General features: G+C 37.4%; 1 protein-coding gene across 1 annotated transcript in view; it reads left to right on the top strand.

Annotated features, from left to right (window-relative positions):
• Positions 1-4,035: 4,035 nt before the first annotated feature.
• The window catches only part of LOC140155008 (aqualysin-1-like), a 62,774-nt gene continuing 42,386 nt past the window's right edge, over positions 4,036-24,423 (top strand). The window contains exons 1-4 of the mRNA XM_072177679.1: positions 4,036-4,149; positions 6,155-6,292; positions 10,660-10,792; positions 21,225-21,331. Of these exons, the coding sequence (XP_072033780.1) occupies positions 4,042-4,149; positions 6,155-6,292; positions 10,660-10,792; positions 21,225-21,331 (486 nt within the window). The 5' untranslated portion in view covers positions 4,036-4,041. The remainder of the gene's footprint in view (positions 4,150-6,154; positions 6,293-10,659; positions 10,793-21,224; positions 21,332-24,423) is intronic.

The raw sequence follows: 24,423 nt of genomic DNA, 5'->3' as shown, positions 1-24,423 counted from the left end.
TTAGGAAATGGAACTATTTTCTCAGATTCCATCAGTGTAAAAGTGCCTAATTTAGTCCTAGGATACAAAATGATTGGTTCATCCGTTGTATTCATTACAACTAAATGAGCACATTGATCAATTACACTTGACACCGTATTGGCAACTAAAATTCCCAGGGCAGTAACACGCTTACCACCTTGACAGAGACCAATGGTTTGTACTGGTAGCCTATTGTTTATTTTTGCACAAACTACAGACTGAGTGTGAGGAGGAATTTCTTGTTTCTCTAGCACTCTAATCTGACTACGCTTTTTGAGCTTCAACTTACTATCACCACAATCAATAATGGCACAATGTTTCTTCAAAAACTTCTTGCCTAAAATGATGCAAGAACTAAGATTGCGTGCAATATTCAAAGGCACCGGAAAAAGTACACCATTGACAGATATGACCAAAACAATAAATCCTGTTACCTCTAAATCACTACCATTTGCTACTCGAGCAGATTTAATACGAGGTTTTTGTATCATATGATGAACAGAATGCAGGTTTGAATACAACCAATCATGGTTTATTAGATTAATTGAAGCACCTGTGTCAACCAAACATTCAACTGGATTGCAATTTATGGAAGCCGAAATGGTATTTGAATCAGACAAATTAATTTCAACAAATAAATCGGAATTGTTCATATCACTCTGTCCAAAAGGTGGTAAAGGGCTATGTCCTCCTTTTTGTCACAATTGGCAAATACATGTTCATTCTTACGACTATACTCACTCCCACCTGCATGTTTTTGAACATGCTTGTTTCTCTTACGATCCCTCGCAGATGGGTACATTAGTTTAAAGGTTTACCGTCAATTCCCTGTTTTGCATAACATTTTCTCCACCCATGGCCTATACGTCCACATCTATAACATGTTATGTTTCGTTTGGTAGACCTATTGATGGGCACATGATCTTGATATGAGTTTGCAAAGGAAACCTTTTTACTATCTTTGTCACTTTCTAACTTCCCCAGTCTAGTACTTATATTAGAAACCATGCTTGCTACAGAATCCAATGTTACATTTACTTCATCCACTGAATTACTAGAGTTTTCTATAGTTTTAGTACTAGATGTGTCACTTTCAGCGGTTTGCTGCACTGCGATACCTAATCGTGCCGCGTCTAAGGCATTACGGAATGTCTTAGGTTCTTTGGAAAACACAAATCCACGCAAAGGAGGCAATAGACCTCTGACAAAAATTGACATTTGCTCGGAATCTGTTTTACCAACTTGTCTGCACCAGCGCATAACATCTGACGCGTATACGTCCAAAGTTTCATTGGTGAGTTGTTTACGCGACAGCAATTTTGATTCAATTCCCCAACGCCACGAATCACCCTCAAAATTCTCCTTAAGAAGAGCCTTAATCTTATCAACCGTATCCTTATCGCTTTCGGGTATTGACTCAAGAAAGACGCTAGCATTGCCCTCAATTTTAATTGTCAGAGCCAATGCTGCTTTTGGCGCAGTATAATCTCGAAGTGCAGCATAATTTGAAAATTTGGTAATAAAAGAATCTAAATCATCTTCAGGATTTCCTGAATATTTGATTTTTAAATCGTACATGTCGTACTTAGTAGCCATGTTTAAATCAAAATCTAATATTTCATCATCAGAATTACTATCAGATGTATTACTATCAGATGAATTACTATCATCACCAGAAGCCATGGATGCTTACAAAAATTAAATCCATCATAATATTTGTCATCAAAATAAGTTGATAAATTGACTCGCTTTAATAATAAAGCAAAATTATTTAGAATATTTTCAAAGTCAACTTATTAATTTACATCAACAAAGTTTTTCAAATAACCTATATACAAGTTTCCACTTTCTATTTACATGCCATTAATTCACTGACCAAATAATTCATATTAGCAATCATAGTACATACTACAAACATGATGACCATCAATGAACCCGGTTGACTGACAAAGAAAGCAAATTCAATTGAATGAGTCAACGCGCGCGAATTTTAAATACATGCCACGCCACAGTTTATGACGGCTGAATGAACAATCAGACACAATACAAAGCCCAGCTTATAAGGACTGACCCAAGAAAGCAAGCTTCAATTCAATGAATACAATTGTACACTCCATTGATTACACATAAATGCAAACCCGTCACATACACAGCTGGTATCGATTGGCAGCCAACGCCCATGTTTAGCGCAAAATTACTCAACTCGTCAAATTTTGAAATGAAATAGGCCTATCTACTACGTGCCTAGACTATAGATTTACACACAATATATGTTGATGCCACCAAAATAAAACTTACCACCATCATTTTAACTTACCAAAATAAAATTTGAAACAAAAATGGTAAGGGTAGCCCGTAGCATCACTCAGAAACTCCGCTGACGTCTTCGGCCGGCGATGAACAAGATGTATTAATATATTGGGTAAAATTGTCTCTTGTAAGTGTGATCTTTAAAATAACATTGATATAAAAATATCAAAACGCCTTGGCTTTCTCCACCATTTCTAATAAAGAACTTTGGGAATAGGACTCGCTAAATATTTTAACCGGCGAGGTAGGTACCAGGGAATGATCACACGGCTTGGTAGATGCGTCTTGGTTCACTCGTCTCGACTAGTCCCTCAAGATTGGTATTCGGTTCATCGTCTCTTCATCATAGATTTGGCCTGAGTAGGGGCGCTAAAATAAAGTTCTTCATAGAACCAGAGGTTCAACCAGGGACTTATTTAGGCTTTTAGAATCAGCCAAGCACGAGTATTATCACACAAACATGAAGACAATCAAAACCCAATTTACTGTTAATTAAGTTATATTTATTACTTACTACATCTTCTTCATTCGGTATAAAACTTTATATTAAAACTAACAAGAGAACTAGGAGTAGAACAAACTCCATTATCCAGTTATAATTAGCGAGAATTGTACTCGCTCTAAACTAAGAAGTTGTGTTCAAATCTTGACGCACACGGAGAGTTTATGGAGAGATGTTAACCATCTGAGTGAATGCCACAGACTACAATTAAACCTCCGTTTGCATCGTCCACAAAACCTCTCTTTACAAAAGACCATTGTGACGTTTAACGATAGTCTAATCGACATGATACGAGAGAGTGATCTCACTCGAGGTGAATGACACCATAGTTTTGAATAAATAAATAAATTAAACTAGAAGGCACGGGCTATAAAATAATATATCGCCACAACAGTTACCTGTGCCTGGGTTTGAAAATGATTGATATCTTGCTCTGGTCTGCAGCGTACTCGTACATCGAGCCCATTGCTTTCAAAATCAAAATGATTGATTGATTGATATGTTAATTGATTGCTTGATTGATTTTCAAAGGTTTTATTGTGTAAGTCATCATGATGAGCTTTGCAAATTGTGACCGTCCACGGCGAATGAGCCGTAAATTCCTCCCCGTCAATTTTGTTTTATTTCGTGTTTAAACAATCAACATCATAAACTCAAAAATGGTATAACATTTGACATCAAACGATAACCAGAAGCAGAGTTATGGTTAGTTAAACTTTGCGCCTTCAACAAAATTATAGCTTTTTCGTTTCTATGTGTGTCTCTTTTTCAACATTGCCGGCAATAAATATCAAACAGTCATAATTGGCGGTCATTTCAAATCATCCCCAAGTCAACGAGGTTTAAGAAGTGTTCTCTCATTGTTAATTGTTGGTTATGCATACCTATACAAATAACCCACCACTTGAAAAGGATTTAGCAAAAGCAAACAAAGACCAGAGCTATTAAAAGTTCTATAGCCATCTAAGGTAGAAGCTTATTATCCACTTCAATAATAGGATTATTGATTGGTGTTGTGACTATCAAAATAAGACGGATGTCGCGCCAGCTTAAGTGACCGATGAATACGACCTTCGTACACATTTTACACCATAACTCAGAATACAATTTAGGGAATTTACGGCTCGTTTGTGCTGCCGGGTCACAATTTATTTGTATGTATAAAAATGTCTTTTAAAAATCTTCTTTTAAATCCAGAAAGATTCATCATGATGCTGTTGGTACTGTTCGCTGTTTTGGCCGTCTCTTGCGCAGAGCTAGCGCCGTTGATGACAGACAACGAGCCTGTACCAGGATCATACATTGTTGTGTTAGAGGTATGTTTTACTATTTAAATACTAATAATATAAACAAGTAAATCACCCGCCACTAATTGTAACAGAAACCATTTAATCACCATTCATTTCAGAAGCGTACACTCATAGAAATGACTTGTTCGCCTTGTTGGCGCAATTCAAAAGGAGTAAGTTTGGACAACTCAAAAATAGTGTAAAAGTTGACAAAAAAAATTCATTTTAGTTATCCGAACTTAAAAATGCTGAAAAAGCTCAAAAGTTCCGTCAACTAATCAACTTTGTTGGCATTACTTAAAAGTTGATGTAAGTCGTTGCGTCAACTTTTTAAGTAATGCCAACTTCTGAATTCAAGTTCAGGGAACTTAGAAAAATAAACAAGGTTCAAAGAACCAATTAGTTGAGTTATTGTAACTCAACATGTAAGTTGATGTAACTCGTTCATATTAAGTTACTGGTACTTTGTTACTTAATTCACGTAATTGGATCATTTTCTGCACAATTAGCAATCAGTGCAAAATTGTGTATACTATAGCAATTAGCACACCTCTAGAAAATTATGCTAACCTAGGCTAGTTTCATTTTCTGAGTTGTAACAACTCAATAAAGTAAGTGCAAATGAGTGCGACCAACATAATGATATCGAGTCAGCGTTACTCAAAAGATTGTACGCGTTGGCATTACTCGGAAAGTTGACGCAACGACTTACATCAACTTACTGAGTAATGCCAACGAACAATTTCTATGAGTGTATATAATGAACATATTAAAAGTCCGCAAAAGTCCAAGTAGTGGAACACTGCCTAATTTGCATAAATCCAAAATGGCTGCTTATGCAGGGGTGAAATTTCAAATTTGGTCCATTGTTGTTAATAACCATACAAATGTATTCCTATCGTCATAAGGATTCAGAAAAAGTATAGTTTGACTTGTCTCCGATATACATTTCTTGAGTTATGGGGGAAAAGGACAAATGTCAAAATTTGGATTCCACAAAAATGATCTGAATTTGATAAAAATGGTTTCATACTGCTCCGCTTGCAGAAACATTAAAAAAAAGAATAGTTTGTCATATTTCAGCTGGTTTGTTTGTTTGTTTGTTTGTTTTATTTCTTCTTTTGCCTGGGTTACTCATTCAGTGGATGTTTTAAGGTATCCTCTGTTCTTCCATGAGGCCCAGGGGTCACATAAAAATATACATTAAAATACATCAAAATAATGAAACAAAATATTTAAATACATAGGATACATAAATATATAAACCGCTGGTTTGTTACTTTGGGAACATGGCAAAGAAGATCAAATTCCATTGAGCTCTGTTGACCTTGAACCATTTTGTGATGTTACCTATGTATTAGACCAAAATAAAAATTCCCTTTTTGTCTCAAAGCTTGCGCGCGCATTTGTAAAATCGCGCGATTTGAAAAAAAAAAATGCGGATTTTTTTTTATTTCAAAAATTATAAAATATAATAAAATATTTTTTCACCCCTGCATAAAGCGGCAATTTTGGATATATGCAAATTAGGCACTGTTTCAGTACTTGGACTTTTTCTGAAATGAAGGGTGATTAAATGGTTTCTGTTACAATAAGTGGTGGGTTAAGCCCTGACGCCAGCTTTGATTCGGCTATTGTTCATCATTCTGAGCGCTGACAAAATGTCGCCAATCAATAATCATAAGATTGAACAATCAATGCACAGCCAAGGTCGATTTCCAGATAGAAAGAAAAAAAGAAAGAAAGAAAAAAGAAAGAAAAAAAAAGAAACAAACAAAAAAACAAACAAAGAAAGAAAAAAGAAAGAAAGACAGAAAGAAAAGAAAAGAAAAGAAAAGAAAAGAAAAGAAAAGAAAAGAAAAGAAAAGAAAAGAAAAGAAAAGAAAAGAAAAGAAAAGAAAAGAAAAGAAAAGAAAAGAAAAGAAAAGAAAGCAATACAAGAGTGCAGAAATTAAGTTTTGGAGCTTTTTAGTAAAAATTCACAAAAATTTCTCATAACGTCTAAATGCGCATTGCGTTGTTGTATTTTCAGGATAACGTTGATGTCGACCAATTCGCATCATCTCTGCAAATGATGGCTTTAACAAATGACGTTTCAACAATGGAAATCAAATGGAAGTATTCTTTTGGACTTGCCATACGTAGTTTCCCTGATGCAAACGTCAACTTGGTATGTGTTTTATATATTTATCACTTAATCTGATTATATGCTCGTTTATGTGGTTTTTGGGCCGGGTCTCATGCACAGCAGCATTCGCCATTAATCAAGTGTTTTTAAAATGCGTAAAAAAGGAACAACTTGATTTTAATACTAATTTATTGCACATGCTAAAGAAGTCTGATTACCTTTTGAAATAGCCGAGTGTGGTGTTTTGGATGAAATATTTTTGTGTAAAAACTGAAGCATCCTATGTATAAAAGAATATATGAATATTACTTGCACAACATATATAACGATACGTGATACCCAATTGTGGTACAGTTGATGTTGTTTAGGAGGCAGAGAATTTTATTTAAATTTTATATAGACGAATCCAATTTCACGCATTCCCACACCTCAATGGCAGCCATAACTGGGTCCCTCCTTAGGTCTATTCCACCTAAATGTGAAATGGTGTGGCCTTGGCGGGGATATTAAACTGCATTCCATTACCCGTGTTACACGTAGACAAAAGAATGATGAAAGTTTACAACACAATACAATCCAATATCGATATTTAAGCGGATTCAATCCACCCAACTGGGCAGTACCGGTAACAACACCAATTTTGTGCAGATGGGACCCAGTAATGGCCGACTGAATTCTGACCATCACTTGGCTCGTTGGATTCGTCTCTACGCCAAAATATTTTTTGAATTTAGTGAAAATGAGACTAAACAAATTGTGAAAAATCTATGTAAAAATTACATAGAACCCCGATAAAGATTACTGTTTCGTTTTTATGGTAATCTAATCTTCCATTTTCTTAAATTAATTTGGGGGTTCTACGCGAAAATCTTATAAAAAAAGGGGTGAAGCCCGACGTCCATACCCGGGGCACTGCGTCATCATCCCTATATCTTCGTGTCAAAAATTGCCGTGATAGTACGGCGAATCCTCTCGTTTTTCAAAAGCTACGCATGGCGATTTTGTTCGAGATAGGCCGAGCGACTCAGGCTAAGCATACCATTTACATGATATGAGATACCATAGAGCCTGCCGCTTAGTTTCTATTCTACGATTTGCGCATGATCAGTACCTCATATGGTGTTACTATTATAGAAAATTCGATTTGTTGTCAGGTAAAACGCAGGTTTTGTTTCCAGTACACTAACTCGAAAAGCAATACACTAATTAGCGGGGCCTTGCTGTTTGCTGTGGATATCTTTTACTGCATTTTATAAGTAAAGATTTTGAAATCCAAAGTAAAAATTATGATATATTCAACTATTTAACCCTAAGCTGATACCATGCATTTTGATATTCGTAATTTGTCATTTTAAAATTGCACGAATTTCCAAACAACGGTTCCTATGCTCACGATGATTAAACTTTTGATTTCAAATTTGGTATCAACCTTCTAAGGAAAGTGTATAGAAAATTATTATATAAATTATTTTGCCACAAACTCATCAGACTCTGATTAAATGGGAATGGAACTAGTGGCGACTTTTTTAATTTGGCTCACGTTAGTAAATATCTATCATTTCATAGCATAAAAATATAGATATAACCATTTTGGTGATCGTGACATGCAATTTTACTCATTTTCTCGGCTACTTTGGACATGTTCAAGCTTCTTTATTTTCAATATAATTACTTTTACTCGTTTTTAGTGCTTTACACAAATGTTTGGTATCTTATCCGTGGTCATGGCACGTAATTTAAGCAAACAATTGAGGTACATTGATTCTTGTAATTGGGCGACAAATTCTCTCCTTTGAGGACTTTAAGCCAGTCTTATACAGAACAATATCGTCATAAATTTAATTGTTTGGATATTTTATATTTTAACGCCACAATTAAACACAACAAATAACTGGCGTGGTTGAGGAAAATATCAGGTATCATGTACTTTTTGTATTTTGACAATTTACCACATTGTTCTTGAAATATTACAATTTTACGAAACTCCCTCAATTTCAAACCTTTCTACGGATTCAAATATCCATCGATGATCTGTATGCCGTCTATTGTCATTGATAATATTGACTCCGTGGAACGGATTGAAATGAGGTAGTTTCATCAAAATTCTTTATTTCAAAAACGGCGCGGTTAATTGTCAAAATTCAAAGAGTATGTGATAGCTGATATATTCCTCAACTACATTGCTAACGTTTGTATTTTTTGTGGGATCTGGGAGCACATCAGACATCTTGAATTGCATTCTGAATACGAGGAATGCCCTTCTGATATCAAATAATTTTGAGTCATGACTTTAAGGGAGGTGTAATGAGCGAACCATGGTTTGGATTCCAGAGGGAGGGTGTCTGTAAGAGGCACAGCCATCAGAAATTGAATAACTAAGATCGCGCGCCAAATAAACTTACTGCAGTAATTTTCCAAGTCTTTAAAAAATAGACATAGGTGGGAATCGAACCCGGCACCTTCTGGTTCTGAATCAACAGATAGTATCACTAAGCCAACTTCTAATCTGCACTAAAACCTGTGATATTAATTCTTGATAATGTTTAACAGAAAAAATCAATACTAATGTACGATGTCATTCAAAATAAATAGAAGTCCCACAACTAAAGTAGCAATCGATAAATCTGCTCACTCAATCATCAAATAATCAATCGAAAAATAAATAAATAAATAAATAAATAAATAAATAAATAAATAAATAAATAAATAAATAAATAAATAAATTAATTAATTAATTAATTAATTAATTAATTAATTAATTAATTAATTAATTAATTAATTAATTAATTAAAATTAGTTTTTCTAGGTACAACGCTGGAAAAATAAAGCAGCATAAGAAAAGTAACAGACGCACGGTTTCGAACAAGCGACGATCAAAACAGAAACGAAGAAACTGGCCACAACGCCTTAGACCGCTCGCCCATAGAAGCACACAGTCCTCTCAATGTCAAAAAAATATATTAACCTTTAACGTTACGCAATATTGGCACATGACACGGGCACATGTCTGCGGGTAAAGATACTGCATGATAGAAAGGCGTGCAAAGGGTCTATCCCTGAAGTTAATGGTCATTGACATGTAACCAATTCTTTGTATACCAGTCGTATACCAGCTACAGTCAACCTATACAAAGAAGTATATTATTAGGCGTTGACGCAATCATGAATGCGGGAAGTATAAAACCATAGTCGCCACTCGTGCACTTGTTTGAGTCCACAGGAATTCCGAAAACAGTCTTCAACCCCGAATTCAGAGGTCGAGTTTGGGTTGTTACATGCAAATACAAACTAATTATATCATGAAAAAAAACCACCAAGAGGACTACGATACTTATTCAGAGCCAATCTACATTCTGTTATTTACAAAAGCCGACGATCATAGTAAAATTATAAAAGGAGCAAGACCAGATATCAACGTTAAATCACGGTAAGCCTAAAATCGCATCGAAAACGCCAAAATGCAGTCACAAAATTTATAATATTACTAAATCACCACAACGAATTGTAACGTAGGTATGCAGAAAAGAGTTGTATTAGCAATAACAAAGTATGTGCAAAAAGATTTGTCTTTGGCATGTCGCTTTTTTGAAATATCGCAATTTTGGAAAAACGCCCCAAAATTTAAAACAAACACGAACCTTCCAAAATATATTAGCACTCGGCAGCCCAGTCACTACCTGTCGCTGTGATTTGGGGTAACTCGTTGCTTCCCTTCTCCAGATACCTGTACTTCAAGGTCGCCCATACCCCATGCCTTAAATCCCCCATAGAACTACATGTTAAACAGCCAAAATAGCCAGTAGGATTTCTTTCATTTTACCTTGTTATATATGCTTAAAATGGACAGAAACATTTCCCAGCAGTTATATCAAATATTATTTTGGGTAAAGAATAACAAAATTACAATTTGTCGGAAGAAAGATCAATCAATTGAGTTTGGTGAATGACTTCGGTGAATGACCTCGTCGACTCGACATGTCATTTTGATGAGACATTTTGAATAGACTATAGGAATAATATCCCTTGACAAATTTGACAAGTTTCTATTCAAAAATAAGTAGATCGTTTAAGAGTGTGCGGCAGAAATGACACCCCTTATACCAAGCCTTATGATCTACTTTATAAGTAGATCGTGTAAGAGTACAGCGTGTGACAGAAATGACACCACTTTAAATACCAAGCCTTGTGATATACTTTATAAAACCCAAGCCATTATCTTTTGTGTCAGCTTTATTCTCAATATTTGATTGCAAACATTTGATTGCTAGGTCGTGCTCCCCTCCGACCTGCGCGTATGAAGCTGAAACTTGAAATTTGATTTAAATGTAGGTGAGTGTTATGTACCAGGCTAGGTATCGTTTGAATAGGTCTGTATCGTCTGAATTCTATAATTGATTTTTATGTTGCAGCTTCAAGGATTGAAGGGCGTCAAATATGTAGAACAGGATGGGGTGGTGAAAGCTCTTCAAGGTGTAGGATCTTGGGGACTCGATCGTATTGATCAGAGGGGCGCAACCCTGGATAACATGTACAGCTATACGTGTAAGTATCATTTTAAATGTACATACTGTTACGAGTCGTACTTGACTCAAGGCCAAAATCACCTTTTACCCGAACTCACACGAATGCACAACACAAATACACTGTTTGATTAAGCTAACATAATCTAAGTCTTTAATTGAAAACAAAGTATGCTTGGTACATATAACAACAATATACACTAAAATCACACAATCAGTTTTACTCTATCGGTACTTAACCAGCGGTCTTCTTGTTGGTGATTCTAGAGTTCTTGCAATGTTCTGGACGACTGATGTAATATATCCTTATTCACTTGTCCTGCGAAAATCAGCGAAGTCCATAGTACACTTGCATTTATAAATCCTTGCGTATAAAATCCTCATACGAAAATGATGATGCTTCCTCCCATCTCCTTTGCGCTGCTATCTCCACAAATATATCTCCTTGCGCTGCTTTCTCCACAAATACATCTCCTTGCGCTGCTTTCTCTAAAAATGGTGTTTCTTTCACCAATCACTCTTTTCCCAGGGAACATGTTTCTTTAACACAGCTCCGCTGTTTTTGACAGATGCGTGGCCTTCACAAACCCAGCAAACTCCAGCAATTTGACAGAACTTTTAATCCTTTGATGAGGAAGAGCACTTTTGTGTGCTCGCTGTCTTCTTCGTTGCTGTATTAAAATTAGCTCAATTATTGGCTATATAAACTGGTTAAAATGTACTTCTTTTTGAAGCACGAAGACCATCACACACATGTGGAGTTTCTCAATCTCCCACGGCATTCTGTAAAGTCCCAACAAAAGCGTCCAGCTTTTTATATCAGTACTCATGCAAAAACCCATCATCTATTAATAAACCATTACTTCAATCACATTTTCACAACATTGCTGCAATCTTGGGATTTCCCAATATTAATTATACACATTCACCTTTCACATTACATCACTTCCTGGTTTTTTTTTCTGACTATGGTGCAATATACTGAACTGGGGATTTCCAAGTTCCAAACATAGATCTGACTTTGTTTACAATAATTTGGGGAATTCCAAAATGACTTTCCACACCATTATCTTGCACGTACAAGGGGGTTTCCCATCTCATGAAATACTTTCAGCTTGTAAACAAAGTTAAATAATTTAATTAAATCAAATTACTCAGGGCACATCACACCCTCCCCCTTAAAAGAAGAAAGTTCGAATGTAATGAAAACTTTCTTAAATGTTTTCTTCTTTTACATCAACTTCAACATTTATCAACTTTGAGTATTTAACTCATCATACACAGTGACTACTTGTCACACAAGTTCCCTTTTAAAAGGAACTTTTGTTTATCAAGTTTTTTTTATGCCATTCTGGACAGGGCATCAGCCATTACATTGTCTTTTCCCTTAATATGTTTGATGTCCAGATTGTACTCTTGCAAGGTCAAACTCCACCTCACCAGTCTTTGGTTTTTGTTCTTCATCCTGTTGATGAAGGTGTGGGGATTGTGATCTGTGAAAACAAGCACAGGGTATACTGTGGTACCCAAATACACATCAAAATGTAGCAGTGCTAATAGCAATGCTAGACACTCCTTCTCAATTGTGGAGTAATTTCTCTGGTGCTTGTTGAATTTCCTTGAAAAGTAACAAATGGGGTGATCTATTTGATCTTCACCCTCTTGCATCACAACACCTCCACAGCCTATGTCACTGGCATCAACAGTCAACTTGAACTGCTTCTGAATCAGGTGCAGTAAGTACTGGTGAACTCATGAGTATTGATTTGACTTTGTGAAAAGCATTTTCACACTGTTCTGACCAAATGAATTTTGCATCTTTCTTCAACAAATCAGTCAAAGGACTTGCTATCTCTGAAAAGTTTGGACAGAACTTTCTATAATAGCCAACCATTCCTAGAAATCTCATGAGTGCCTTCTTGTTTACAGGTGTGGGGTATTGCTCAATTGCTTCAACTTTGGCTTTGATAGGCTTCACCTGACCTTGACCTACAACATATCCTAAGTATGTGGCATGGCAAAACTCACTTTTTACCAGATTGACTGTCAATTGTACTTCAGACAGCTTCTCAAACAATTGATGGAGTTGTTCCATGTGTTGTTCCCAAGTTTGACTGTAAACAATCAAATCATCTACATACGCTTCACATCCCTCTATGTCTGCCACAATTTGGTTCACCATTCTCTGAAATGTTGCTGGGGCGTTTTTCAAACCGAATGGCATAACTTTGTACTGGTAAAGACCAAATGGTGTACAAAAAGCAGAAATCTCTTTGGCACGGTCTGTGAGTGGAACCTGCCAGTACCCTTTCAAAAGATCAAATTTGCTAACAAATTCCCAATTTTGTCAATGCAATCATCAATTCTTGGAATTGGGTACGAGTCTGTCTTTGAATGAACATTTGCAGCTCTCATGTCTGCGACCAATCGGTATGAACCATCATGACCATCAGGCTTGGGAACAAGAATGCATGGTGAACTCCACTCACTACTACTTGGTTCTATGATATCATTGTCTAGCATATAATTAATCTCATTTTTGAGATGTTCCATTTTCAATGGATTGACTCTGTAAGGATGCTGCTTGATTGGTTTTGTATCACCAACATCTACATCATGAAATGCAGCATTTGTTCTACTTGGCGTATCAGGAAATATATTGTCAAATTTGTGAATCAAATTTGCAATTTGACTTTTGTTGATCTTGAGAAAGATGACCTAACTTTGAGTCCAAATTAGTGAGCACATCAGAATTGTTCAATTTTACATTATACTCTTTGTGCTCCAGCTCTTTATCCTGGTCAAATGTGACATCAGAATGATCATCTTTACTCTTGTCTACATTGGCGATTTTGTCTACATCGGCATGTTTGTCTACATTATCAGCATGTTTTACTGTACACACAGGTTTTGGAATGCCACTGTCACTTCTTTCAACATACTCTTTGAGCATATTTATGTGGCATAACTGCCTGCTCTTGCGTCTACCAGGAGTCTTGATAATATAATCTACTTCACCCACTTTTGACTCTACATCACATGGGCCATGATATCTGGCTTGCAATGGGTGTCCTGGAATTGGAAACAGTACTAGAACTTTGTCACCTGGTTTGAACACTCTCTCTTTGGCATGTTTATCATACCATTGTTTCATTTTGGCCTGACCCTGTTTCAAGTTTTCTTTGGCGATATCAGTTACTCTGTTAAGCCTATGCTTAAAATTGGAGACATAATCCAATAAGTTGATATCTGATTTCTCATTGAGCCACTTTTCTTTCAACAACTTTAAGGGCCCGCGCACTGTGTGTCCAAACACCAACTCAAAAGGACTAAATCCTAATGTTTCCTGAACAGCTTCCCTGGCAGCAAACAACAACAACAAGTGTACTCCCTCATCCCAGTCCCTCTGAAATTCCAAACAGTATGTTCTGATCATGTTTTTCAAAGTTTGGTGGAACCTTTCTAGTGCACCTTGTGATTCTGGATGGTAAGCACTTGAGGTATACTGTTCTATACCTATTGATACATGACCTGCTGAAATACTCCAGAAGTAAAGTTTGATCATTGGTCTGACTGTATGGACTTGGGGAGCCCCACAAATGGTATGGCTTCAGGAAAGCGTGTTGACGCGCACATAATTGTCAGAAGGTATTGATTACCTGACTTAGTCTTTGGTAGGGGGCCTACACAATCAATAATAACCCTACTAAATGGTTCATCAAAGGCTGGAATTGGCTTTAACGGAGCAGGAGGTATTTTCTGATTTGGCTTCCCTACTACTTGGCATATGTGACATGTTTTGCAATATTCAGAAACATCTTTTCTGAGAGTGGGCCACCAGAAATGTCTCAGAATTCTTTCATGAGTTTTCTTAACACCCAAATGCCCTGCCATGGGACTATCATGTGCTATGTTAATTACTTCAGTGTGGTATACTTTTGGTACCACAATTTGGTGCACTACCTTCCACTCTTCATCGGCAGGTACATCAGGGGGGCGCCATTTTCTCATTGGCACATCACCTTGTTTGTAAAAACAGACAGAATTTTGTTCTGCTTCTTCTAGGGTCAATGCCCTTTGATTGATCTCTTTGAGTTCTGGGTCATTTTGTTGCTCCAGAATCAGCTTGTCATGACTTAATGGGTCTTTCATGGTTTCCCCAATTTGTTCATGCTCAGAGGCTGTGTCACTTTTAGGGGTATTTTTATCCCCAGGAGAAGGAAGATTATCTTCTTTCTTATTCAACTTTGACACAAATGTGTCTTCCAAATTGTAGCCTAAGTCATCAATTTGGTTGTCCTCAATTGTTTCTAATGAGGCCTTCTTACTCATTGCCCGTGTCACTGCACATGCAGGAAATATCTCCTTTTCCTCACTATTATCATCCTGTATACAGGGCTTATCTGTGACTATTGGGTCAGGAAAAACCTTCCCCCCTGCCAGATCATTTCCTAGCAACATGGACACTCCCTTGACTGGTAATTCATGTCTAACTCCTATGGTTACAGGACCAGAAACCAAGTCAGATGTCAAGTGGAGAGGTACATTAAGTATTTCCATCCCAATACCCTGGATCAAAGCATTACCAGCTGAACTATCCTCATTAAAGGGCAAAGTTCCTTCCAGAATCATAGACCGTGCACAACATGTGTCTCGCACAATCTTAATGGGCTTTGGACTACCATTATCACCTAGTGATACTACTCCCTCTAACTCAAAAGGTTCAAATTCCTCACACACCTTGTCTGTGTCACCTCCCTTTTGTGGGAATTCTTGTTTCTTGATTTGACTGACTTTTTTCTTTGACTCAAGTGACACTGCACATCCCACAGTATTACTAGCAGTTTGCTGCTGTTTTTGTGCGTCTTGTCTGCCTTTTAAGAAATAACACTGGGTCATCGTATGCCCTGGTCTCTTACAATGAGTACAAGTTACTTTGGATTTAAATTCAGTCCCAAATTTTGCTTTGTTACCTGAACTCCCTGGGGTCCCTCTACCACCAGCACTATGCTGTGAATTAGACTGAGGTTTCCCTTCTTGTGTACCACCCTGATTTGTTCTAGGTTGATTATGGCTGAACCTGTTTGAATAACTTCTGTTATGACCAAATCTACTCCCATTCAATTTGTGAGTTAAGCCATAGTCGTCCGCCATTGTCGCCGCCTCATTTAGCGTCTTAATTTTGCTAGCGCTTTCATCCAAATGGGTTTTAATGTCAACATGGACACATTTCTTGAACTCTTCTATAAGAACCAATTCGTCGGTCGCAACACATAGTGGCGTACGTGAAGGACAAAATACGTCTCCGAGCAAAACGTTTTTGAAGGATATGCTACTAGTAATTGCGTCGATACTCGTCCATTATTATCTCTTAGTGGTCATATTCCATATGAAATTGAAGTTTAAGGTTCAAACTATTACACTGTATCTTTAATATTAAATATAAATAACTATTATAAGATAATAGCTAGCTCTAAACCTGTACGCCACTATGTGAAACGGAAAGTTTGAAAAATCACTCTACGCCACTATGTGTTGCGACCGACGAATTGCTTAAGTTGGCCGAAATCATCTTTGACTTCTTTTGAACCAACCCACCTGTCAAACATTTGTTCTTTTACTCTAGCAAATTCTACATGGGTTTGATCTGCTTGCTTTCTTGAATCTTTCGACCTCTTTTCTCTTGCCCAAAATGGAATCCTCAAAATACTCTTCATCAACCAAAACCTCAATCAAGACATTTTTGATTACTTGTCTTCTTGTAGTTTGCTTTACTTTCAAGTCATAATGTTTGGCAAGTGCTAATAAATCAGGTTTCTTCAACTTATCAAATTTCTCCCAATCTATAGTTTCAAGAAACTCTTCTGCTTTAAACTCTGCCATACTGTACTTTCACTTTTAAGACTCAGTAAATTAATGTCAACAAATAATACGTAGTGTAAACGTCGAAATACATGTACGTAACGGCCTTCGTTTAGGAATTCGATCAACATAATGTTTAATTGTTGTCAAAAATATGGAAAGCCTCAAATGCCACTCGATACGCAACCACCACAACAAACATCACACAATATGTGTTTCCAGAGTCGGATTTCACATTGGGCAAGATGGGCCCGGGCCCAGGGCCCCCAACATTTGGGGGCCACCAAAATTGCCCTGTGTATGTTCCTTTGTAGCCCGAAAACACCATGTTTTTGACCAAAATATGGTGATATTGCACAATTTTGCGCGCTTCGCGATTTTACATAGCAATGTTTACCTTCATTTGGGGCTAAAATAGTCTGAAATTGCAATTTTTTGCGCGCTCCGCTCGTAAATGTCCTACTGAGTAAAATCGGAACAAAATATGCTCGTCACGCTCTAAATAATTGTAATGCTTTCGCCGCCACTGTCGATCATACATGTATAGTAGACGCCATTTTATAAACCAAAACATAGCCACTTGAATGCACATGCTTTCCTCACGGTGAGTTTGGGCCTCCAAATTTTGGCCTGGCCCAGGGCCCCCAAAAAGGTAAATCCGGCCTTGCCCTTACCCCTTTTTACCTAGAGGTCCTGTTTTCATGGTTTTGCTATCCGATTCTTCTTTCTGGCAACAAACATTTTTTGCTCTGGCTCAGTCGCAACCATCATTGATCACAACCATACATGTCACCTGACTTTTAATGGGTTAAAGGTCACCGAGGGGTCAAATAGGCCAAAAATATGATTTCAGCTAAAAATGCTTCTTCTCCTACATAAAACATCCTAAAATGACATCGCTTGCACATAAGCATCAGCTGTATCAAGTGTCTGTAGGGTGCACACAGAATTTGGGTCAAAGGTCATTAAGGGGGCATTTCTGGTATATAACTAAATACCTTCAAAATGCTTCTTCTGTCACCAATGACATAGCACAATAGCGTAACTTGCACATAGGCATCGGCATATAGCTTGTACACAGAATTGGGGTCAAAGGTCATTAAGGGGACATTTCCGGTATTAAATACCTTCAAAATGCTTCTTCTGTCACAAATTACATAGCACAATAACGTCACTTGCACATCGGCATCGGCTATATCCAGTGCCTATAACTTGTACACAGAATTGGGGTCAAAGGTCATTAAGGGGTAAGGGGTAAAATCTTTCAATTCGTCGGCTGTATTCCATAGTGGCGTATAGTGATTTTTGGTCATTTTTTTGAAAATTGGCACATATGTTTTTAATTATGTTTTCTTTCATTATTCTAAGTCTCATCAGTCAAAACTAGCTAATTAATTAGTAATTAATTAATTAAATGTGGCGTATAGTTACAAAGTGAAATTTTTTGTTTTCCATAGTGGCGTATCGACCATACGCCACTTTTTATCACATTTATAATTATGAAATATCGGCAAAATGAAAAACATTGTATGTCATAGTGGCGTACACGTCATAGTGACGTATCAAACGACGAAAAGTAACGCCATAAGGATTACACGGCGACCGAGGTGGCGTAAGGTTAACGTTAGGTTAGGGTATTGCGTTTTGCTTGTTTTTCTTAGTGACGTATAGCTTTGTGCTTTTTGTTTTCAGTTTCCCAGCAATAGTATGTATTTATTTCTTTTGAAAAATATATAACAATAAAATCTATTTAGTTTACTACAGAAATTTCACATCATTTACAAAATATAATGAATGTCTGATTTACACAACTCGATTTTAAATTGGAATTTCTGCAAACCCGATTTTCTCGAAAAGTTGTTTATTCGCGGCGCCCCACTATACGCCACTATGGAATACAGACGACGAATTGCATTATCTGGACATAAGTCAGGGGTATGGGGCTCAAACTCAGTGACAATAAACCTCATGACCAGGGGAATATTTTGCAGGGGTCGGGTCAAAAGTAGTGCAGAGATCAAATCTTAGAAATGCGGTTTTTTTTCTGGACATCTGTAAGGGGTATGGGGGGATCAAACTCTGTGACAACAAACTTTATGACCAGGGGAACATTTCGGAACATTTTGCAGTGGTCAGGACAAAGGTCATCTGAGGTCAAATCTTTGAATTTCATTATCTGGATATCTGTGAGGGATACGGGGCTTAAACTTGGTGACGGTAAACCTCATGACCAGAGGAGCATGCTGGAACATTTTGCAGGGGGTCAGGTCAAAGGTCATCTGGGCCAAATCTTAGAATTACCTTTTTAGGTTGCCAAATTACATTCAAAGTAAAAACCCAGGACACTTTTGATCTCATATCAACTAAGCTTTCTGAACAGATCATTCAAAACATTAAATATGCGGCCATTAGAGATGAATAAGCTTTAAGTCTACATTCAATATTCCATTCCTTCCCTGCGCTACTAATGACTAATGACTGTCCACGAGCTCACGGACTCTCAATTAGATCTTTTAGACAATCTCCATACAAATACCATCAAATCGTTTCTTGGTCTTTCCTCCCGTGTTCCATCCAACACCTGCCATTATTCACAGCCCCAGTGGTCTTGGCATTCCTAGGCTCTCCGGTGTTTATACGGAATCCCATACTCTTTTGCAAGATGTATGATGAAGGCTGACGATCGTGTTCTTCATGCCTTGAAATCAAAACATAATCGTGAAAGCCAATCAATGGAAGTGCAAAATACTTACGCATGGTGTTGTTCAATGGAAGTCAAATTTTGAAGCTACCAAAGGGGTCACGGATTCGCCAAAGAAAACATCAAAGACCTCCTGCTCTCCCAGCGCTCTGACTTTTGGAAAAATTATATCCTCCCTCTTATTGTTCACATCGAGTCGGAAAGCAGTGACCTCACTTGGAGATCAGTCAATTTTGACCTCCCGAGATGTGTGCTGAGTTTGGCGGTCCGTTCAGCTATTGACTTTCTTCCCACGTTCAATAACCTCCGGACCTGGGGGAAACGCTCCAGCTCCAACACTACCTGTAAACTTTGTCCCAACAAGGACCCCCCCGCACATTCTTAACATCTGTTCCACGTCCCGTCCTTCAACCAAGGTAGGTTTACTTGGCGGCACAACTCCGTCCTGTCGACCATTTGACTCGGTTACAGGCCGCTATTTCCCAAAATGCTATCTCTGGGGTTTTGATCTACGGATCTGGATGGACCATTGGTGGAGGTACCATTCCTTCCAATATTCTCACCACCAGCCAACGCCCAGATTTAGTTATTATAAATAACAACACCAAGCCCACCCAGGTTGTTGAACTTACCATCCCTTTCGAAATTGAGACTGAGTGATCTGAAATGTGTTCCGACTAGAAGCCGATCTGGTTAAGCCGATCTGGTTAAGCCGATTTGTTGAAATTGGTGCTAGAGGGCTTATAACTTCTGAGCACACGACCAGAGTACGTTCCATATTCAAATTTGCTGGTGCTGAATGTAAAAATTCTATGCTTTAAAATATCTCAAAAACTGTCCTGTTATACAGCTCTGCATTGTGGATCTCCAGACATGACCCCCTGTGGGAAGAGTGCCCCTACATCAAAATTTAGGTTCCTCTGACTGGGGTTCCACAATGCTTGCATCCACTGTATTTATATTTATTGCCTTGTTTTATATTGTATATTGTATTTATGTTTTTTTATGTTGTTTTGTCTGACCCTGCCTGAGTTGGGTTTTCCAGCTCGTGTCCTGGGTTTATATGTCATTTTATGTCGTTTTTAAAAATAAAGATTGATTGAATAATAATCTGGACATCTGCAAGAGGTACGGGGCTCAAACTTGATGACAACAAAGCTCATGACCAGGGGAACATTATGAAACATCTTGCAGGAGTCGGGTCAAATGCCATCTGGGGTCAAATCTAAGAATGGTATTATCTGGACTTCTGTAGAGGGTACGGGGCTCAAACTTGGTGACAAACCTCGTGAATAGGCGAACATTTTGGAACATTTTGGAACATTTTGCAGGGGTCAGGTCAAAGGTAATCTAGAGTCAAATGTTAGATTTACATTTTCTGGACAACAGTAATTAAGGAGTACGGGTCTCATATTCGGTGACAACACACCTCATGACCAGGGGAACATTTGTGGAACATTTTGTAGGGGTCAGATACCTTCAAAACACCAACACGCCCCATCTAGGTTTGTAGTCTTATTTGGGACTAGTCTTTTCCTTTACCTTCCCGATTTTTTCATTTTTTGTCAGAGACATTTTTCTCTTAATTTTTTTCCAATCAGGCCCCGGATCCACAGTTAAAAGCAAAACAATGATAACATCAATTCATTCTGATATAAACAAACCCGCAGAACCATTTCTTAGGTAGCAAAATGTCCTAGATAGTGCAAACTATTCTTTTTTGTAGGAACGTGTTACAAATAAACAAATGGACATTTTGTTGTGTTGTCGCATGAATCAACTCGCTAAAAATGAATGAGATATAAGAGGAATAATTCCAGATAATATCTGTATAATTTGTGACTCTGATTATGAATGTTAACGCATGTTTTGTCGCTCCCTTCGTTTACAGCAACTGGGAAAGATATTCCAGTTTGGGTTATTGATACAGGCATCAATTACGACCATGTTGATGTTTTGGGGCGTGCTGAGCTCTTCTTTGATTATGAAAATGGAGATGTAAGTTGCTGCTAGAATAGTATATGTAGCCTGCACAAATATAAATTGTCTTTAATTGTCTTTGGGCGTAATGGTTGAAATATTATCAAGAGGTGAAATGTGATTATATTTCTACAATTTAATATACGATAGCTAATATTTGTTTTATAGCAGTCATACATAAATTCTTTAACTTTCCGAGAATATTTTATACATGTCAATTCTTATTTCAAATAGTTTACCCTACACACTTACAGCCATATTGTAACATTTCCACACAAAAATAGATTTGTCTTTCTTTTCTACAAAATATTAGATTTCATATGTCAGTCCCCTTTTAATTTTGACGCGAACAGATAGGTAAAACAAAGAAAATCGTTATGTAACGTGGCTGTGTACTCAACACTCTAAATTACAAGGACATAAAATACATCCTTATGATTGTAATAGGGACCAATCAATTTCAGATTTTGATTAATCTTATAGATGTGAATTTTTCATCTTAAAGATTTGATTCTAATTTGTAAGATTTAACATGTTTAATTCTAAATCTAATACATGATTGGTCCATAATCACAATTCCTTAGGATTTATTTAAAAAGCATTCATGCAAAAAGAACTTGCAAATGTTTTTTCTTTTATGTCAGGCGGATTTATCCGCCTTATATACTGTGCTGCTCAAAATCTTTCTTCTTTTTTTAGTAGAACCAAAAAATGCTACTATTGCCAGACGCTTGAACCAATTTCGACCAAACTTAGCAACAAGAAGCACTGACCCCAGCTTAATATAAGTTACACGCAGATAGAGGTCAAAGGTCATGTAGGGGTTATTACGGTCATTTTGTGAAAATCTTAAAATGCTTCTCCTCCTTTAAATATATGTGCTATGAGTCTTGACCACCAAACGTGGTCAAAAGAACCGCTGCAGCGCGCAGGGCTGGCACAAGCGAGCTGACACAGCTTTAAATACGTTGTACGCGCTGTAAGATTTAAATACGTTGTACGCGTCGTAAGCTTTGAATACGTTGCCAGCGAGCTGTTACAAGCTTTAAATACGTTGTACCTCAGATTAGGGTCAAAGTTCATGTAAGGCTTAATAGGGGTCATTTTGTGAAAATATTTGTGTGAAATTTAATGAAGCAGCTATTATTAGAGGCAGCAATTGGGCAGATACCTGCCTGGACATTTGTTTACAATACGATTTCAAACATGTTTGGTCTATTAGGCCATTCACACCAAACAAACTACGGCATGTTCAGATGCAAATTGTGCTACTCTTGAGTGAGTTTGTTTATTGTCTATGGTATAACTTGTGATGTAATGCCTGTATGCTTGATATAAACAGACTTGTCATTAAGGTGAAGTTGAAGGTGAAGGTGATACACCATGCATCTAAGCAGCAATCATTAGGCACGCATGCATGCAGCTATTTTGGTAACTTTTAGAAAATTATCCCTGACACTTTAAGAGTATGAAACTTCAGGAGTATGAACCGCAAAGGTCATCAGAGGTCAATGGTCAGGTCAAATTTAAAGTTGCTCCGATCGAGCTGTAACTTTCAGACAATTATCCCTGAGTATAAAACGGCAAAGGTCATCTGAGGTCAAAGGTCAGGTCAAATTTGAAGTTGTTTCAATCGGCCTGTAACTCAGGGAAAACAATCCCTAACACATTAGGAGTATAAAACCGCAAAGGTCATCCGAGGTCAAAGGTCAGGTCAAATTTAAAGTTGCTCCGATCGAGCTGTAACTTTCAGAAAATGATCCCTGACAATTTAAGACTATGAAATCTCAAAGGTCATTCAAGGTCAAAGGTCAGGTCAAAGTTGAAGTTGCTCCAATCGGCCTTTAACTCAGGGAAAACAATCCCTGACACTTCAAGAGTACAAAATCGCAAATGTCATCTGAGGTCAAAGGTCAGGTCAAATTCAAAGTTGCTCCAAAGTTCAGGTCAAATTTTAAGTTGCTCCAATTGAGCTGCAACTCAGGGCAAATGATCCCTGACACTTAAGAAGTATGAAACCGCAAAGGTCATCCGAGGTCAGGTCAAATTTAAAGTTGCTCCGATCAAGCTGTAACCTGCACACAATAATCTCTGACACTTATGGAGTATGAAACCGCAAAGGTTATTCGAGATCGAAGACCAGGTCAAATTTAAAGTTGCTCTGATCGGGCTGTAACTTGCGGGAAATGATCCTTGGGGAGTAATCTGGGGAGGTAATCCGAGGTCAAAGGTCAGGGCAAATTAAAAGTTGCTCTATAACCAGGCTGTAACTTGTGGAAATTGATCCCTGACACGAATATGAAACCGTCAAGGTCATTCGAAGTCAGGAAAGGTCAAATGTTAAAATAGCCCCGATTGGGCTTAAATGTGATGCAAATTATCCTTGATTTGAGAGAGCATGAGTAGTCAACCCGAGTTTACCCAAGGTCAAAGGTCAAATGAGGTCAATCAGCAGCCGCCGCCTGACATTCGTGGCTCGTGAGCCTCAGTAGCTCTAGTTTTTTTTTATATATAACTGTGACTAATTCCTTATGTAATTACTGACATTTAGGCAAAAATTGTGTTGCCCTCAACCGTCCGACCCTAAATCCTGAAAAATCAGGGTCGCCATTTTTTTTAATGATGATTTTTACAGATTTGTTCAAAAAATCAATGTTTTTCACTTAAAATTAATATTTTATTGAAAGACTAGTATTTAATTGATGTCTAACAGGTATCCAGAAGTCGAAATTGACAAATGTCCCCTAATTAAAGAAGCATTATTTAATATTTGAGGGGATATATAAAAACTGAAGGTTAAAAAAGAAAGAAAAAAGAAACCCGACCGTCCGACCCAACTTTCTCATTTTCCCACTTGAGGGCAACACAACAATATTTTTTTTGGCCTTATACAGCGTGATATTGGTAAATCTTTAGTATTTTTTTTAATGATAATTATCATGGTTAAAAAAATAGAGGATTAAGCGCACAAAATTAAAAAAAAGGTGACTATAGGCCTATCTCATTAACCAATGATCCTATAGATATGCGACCACTGACTTTTTTGTTCCTTATGACCAGAGGAAAAGTTTGACATATGGCACGACTCTCTAGGATATTTTGTTAAAAAG

This window comes from Amphiura filiformis, chromosome 6 (genome assembly GCF_039555335.1).
Source record: "Amphiura filiformis chromosome 6, Afil_fr2py, whole genome shotgun sequence".
Classification (NCBI taxonomy): Eukaryota; Metazoa; Echinodermata; class Ophiuroidea; order Amphilepidida; family Amphiuridae; genus Amphiura; species Amphiura filiformis.
This window is presented reverse-complemented; position numbering and strand designations above follow the sequence as displayed.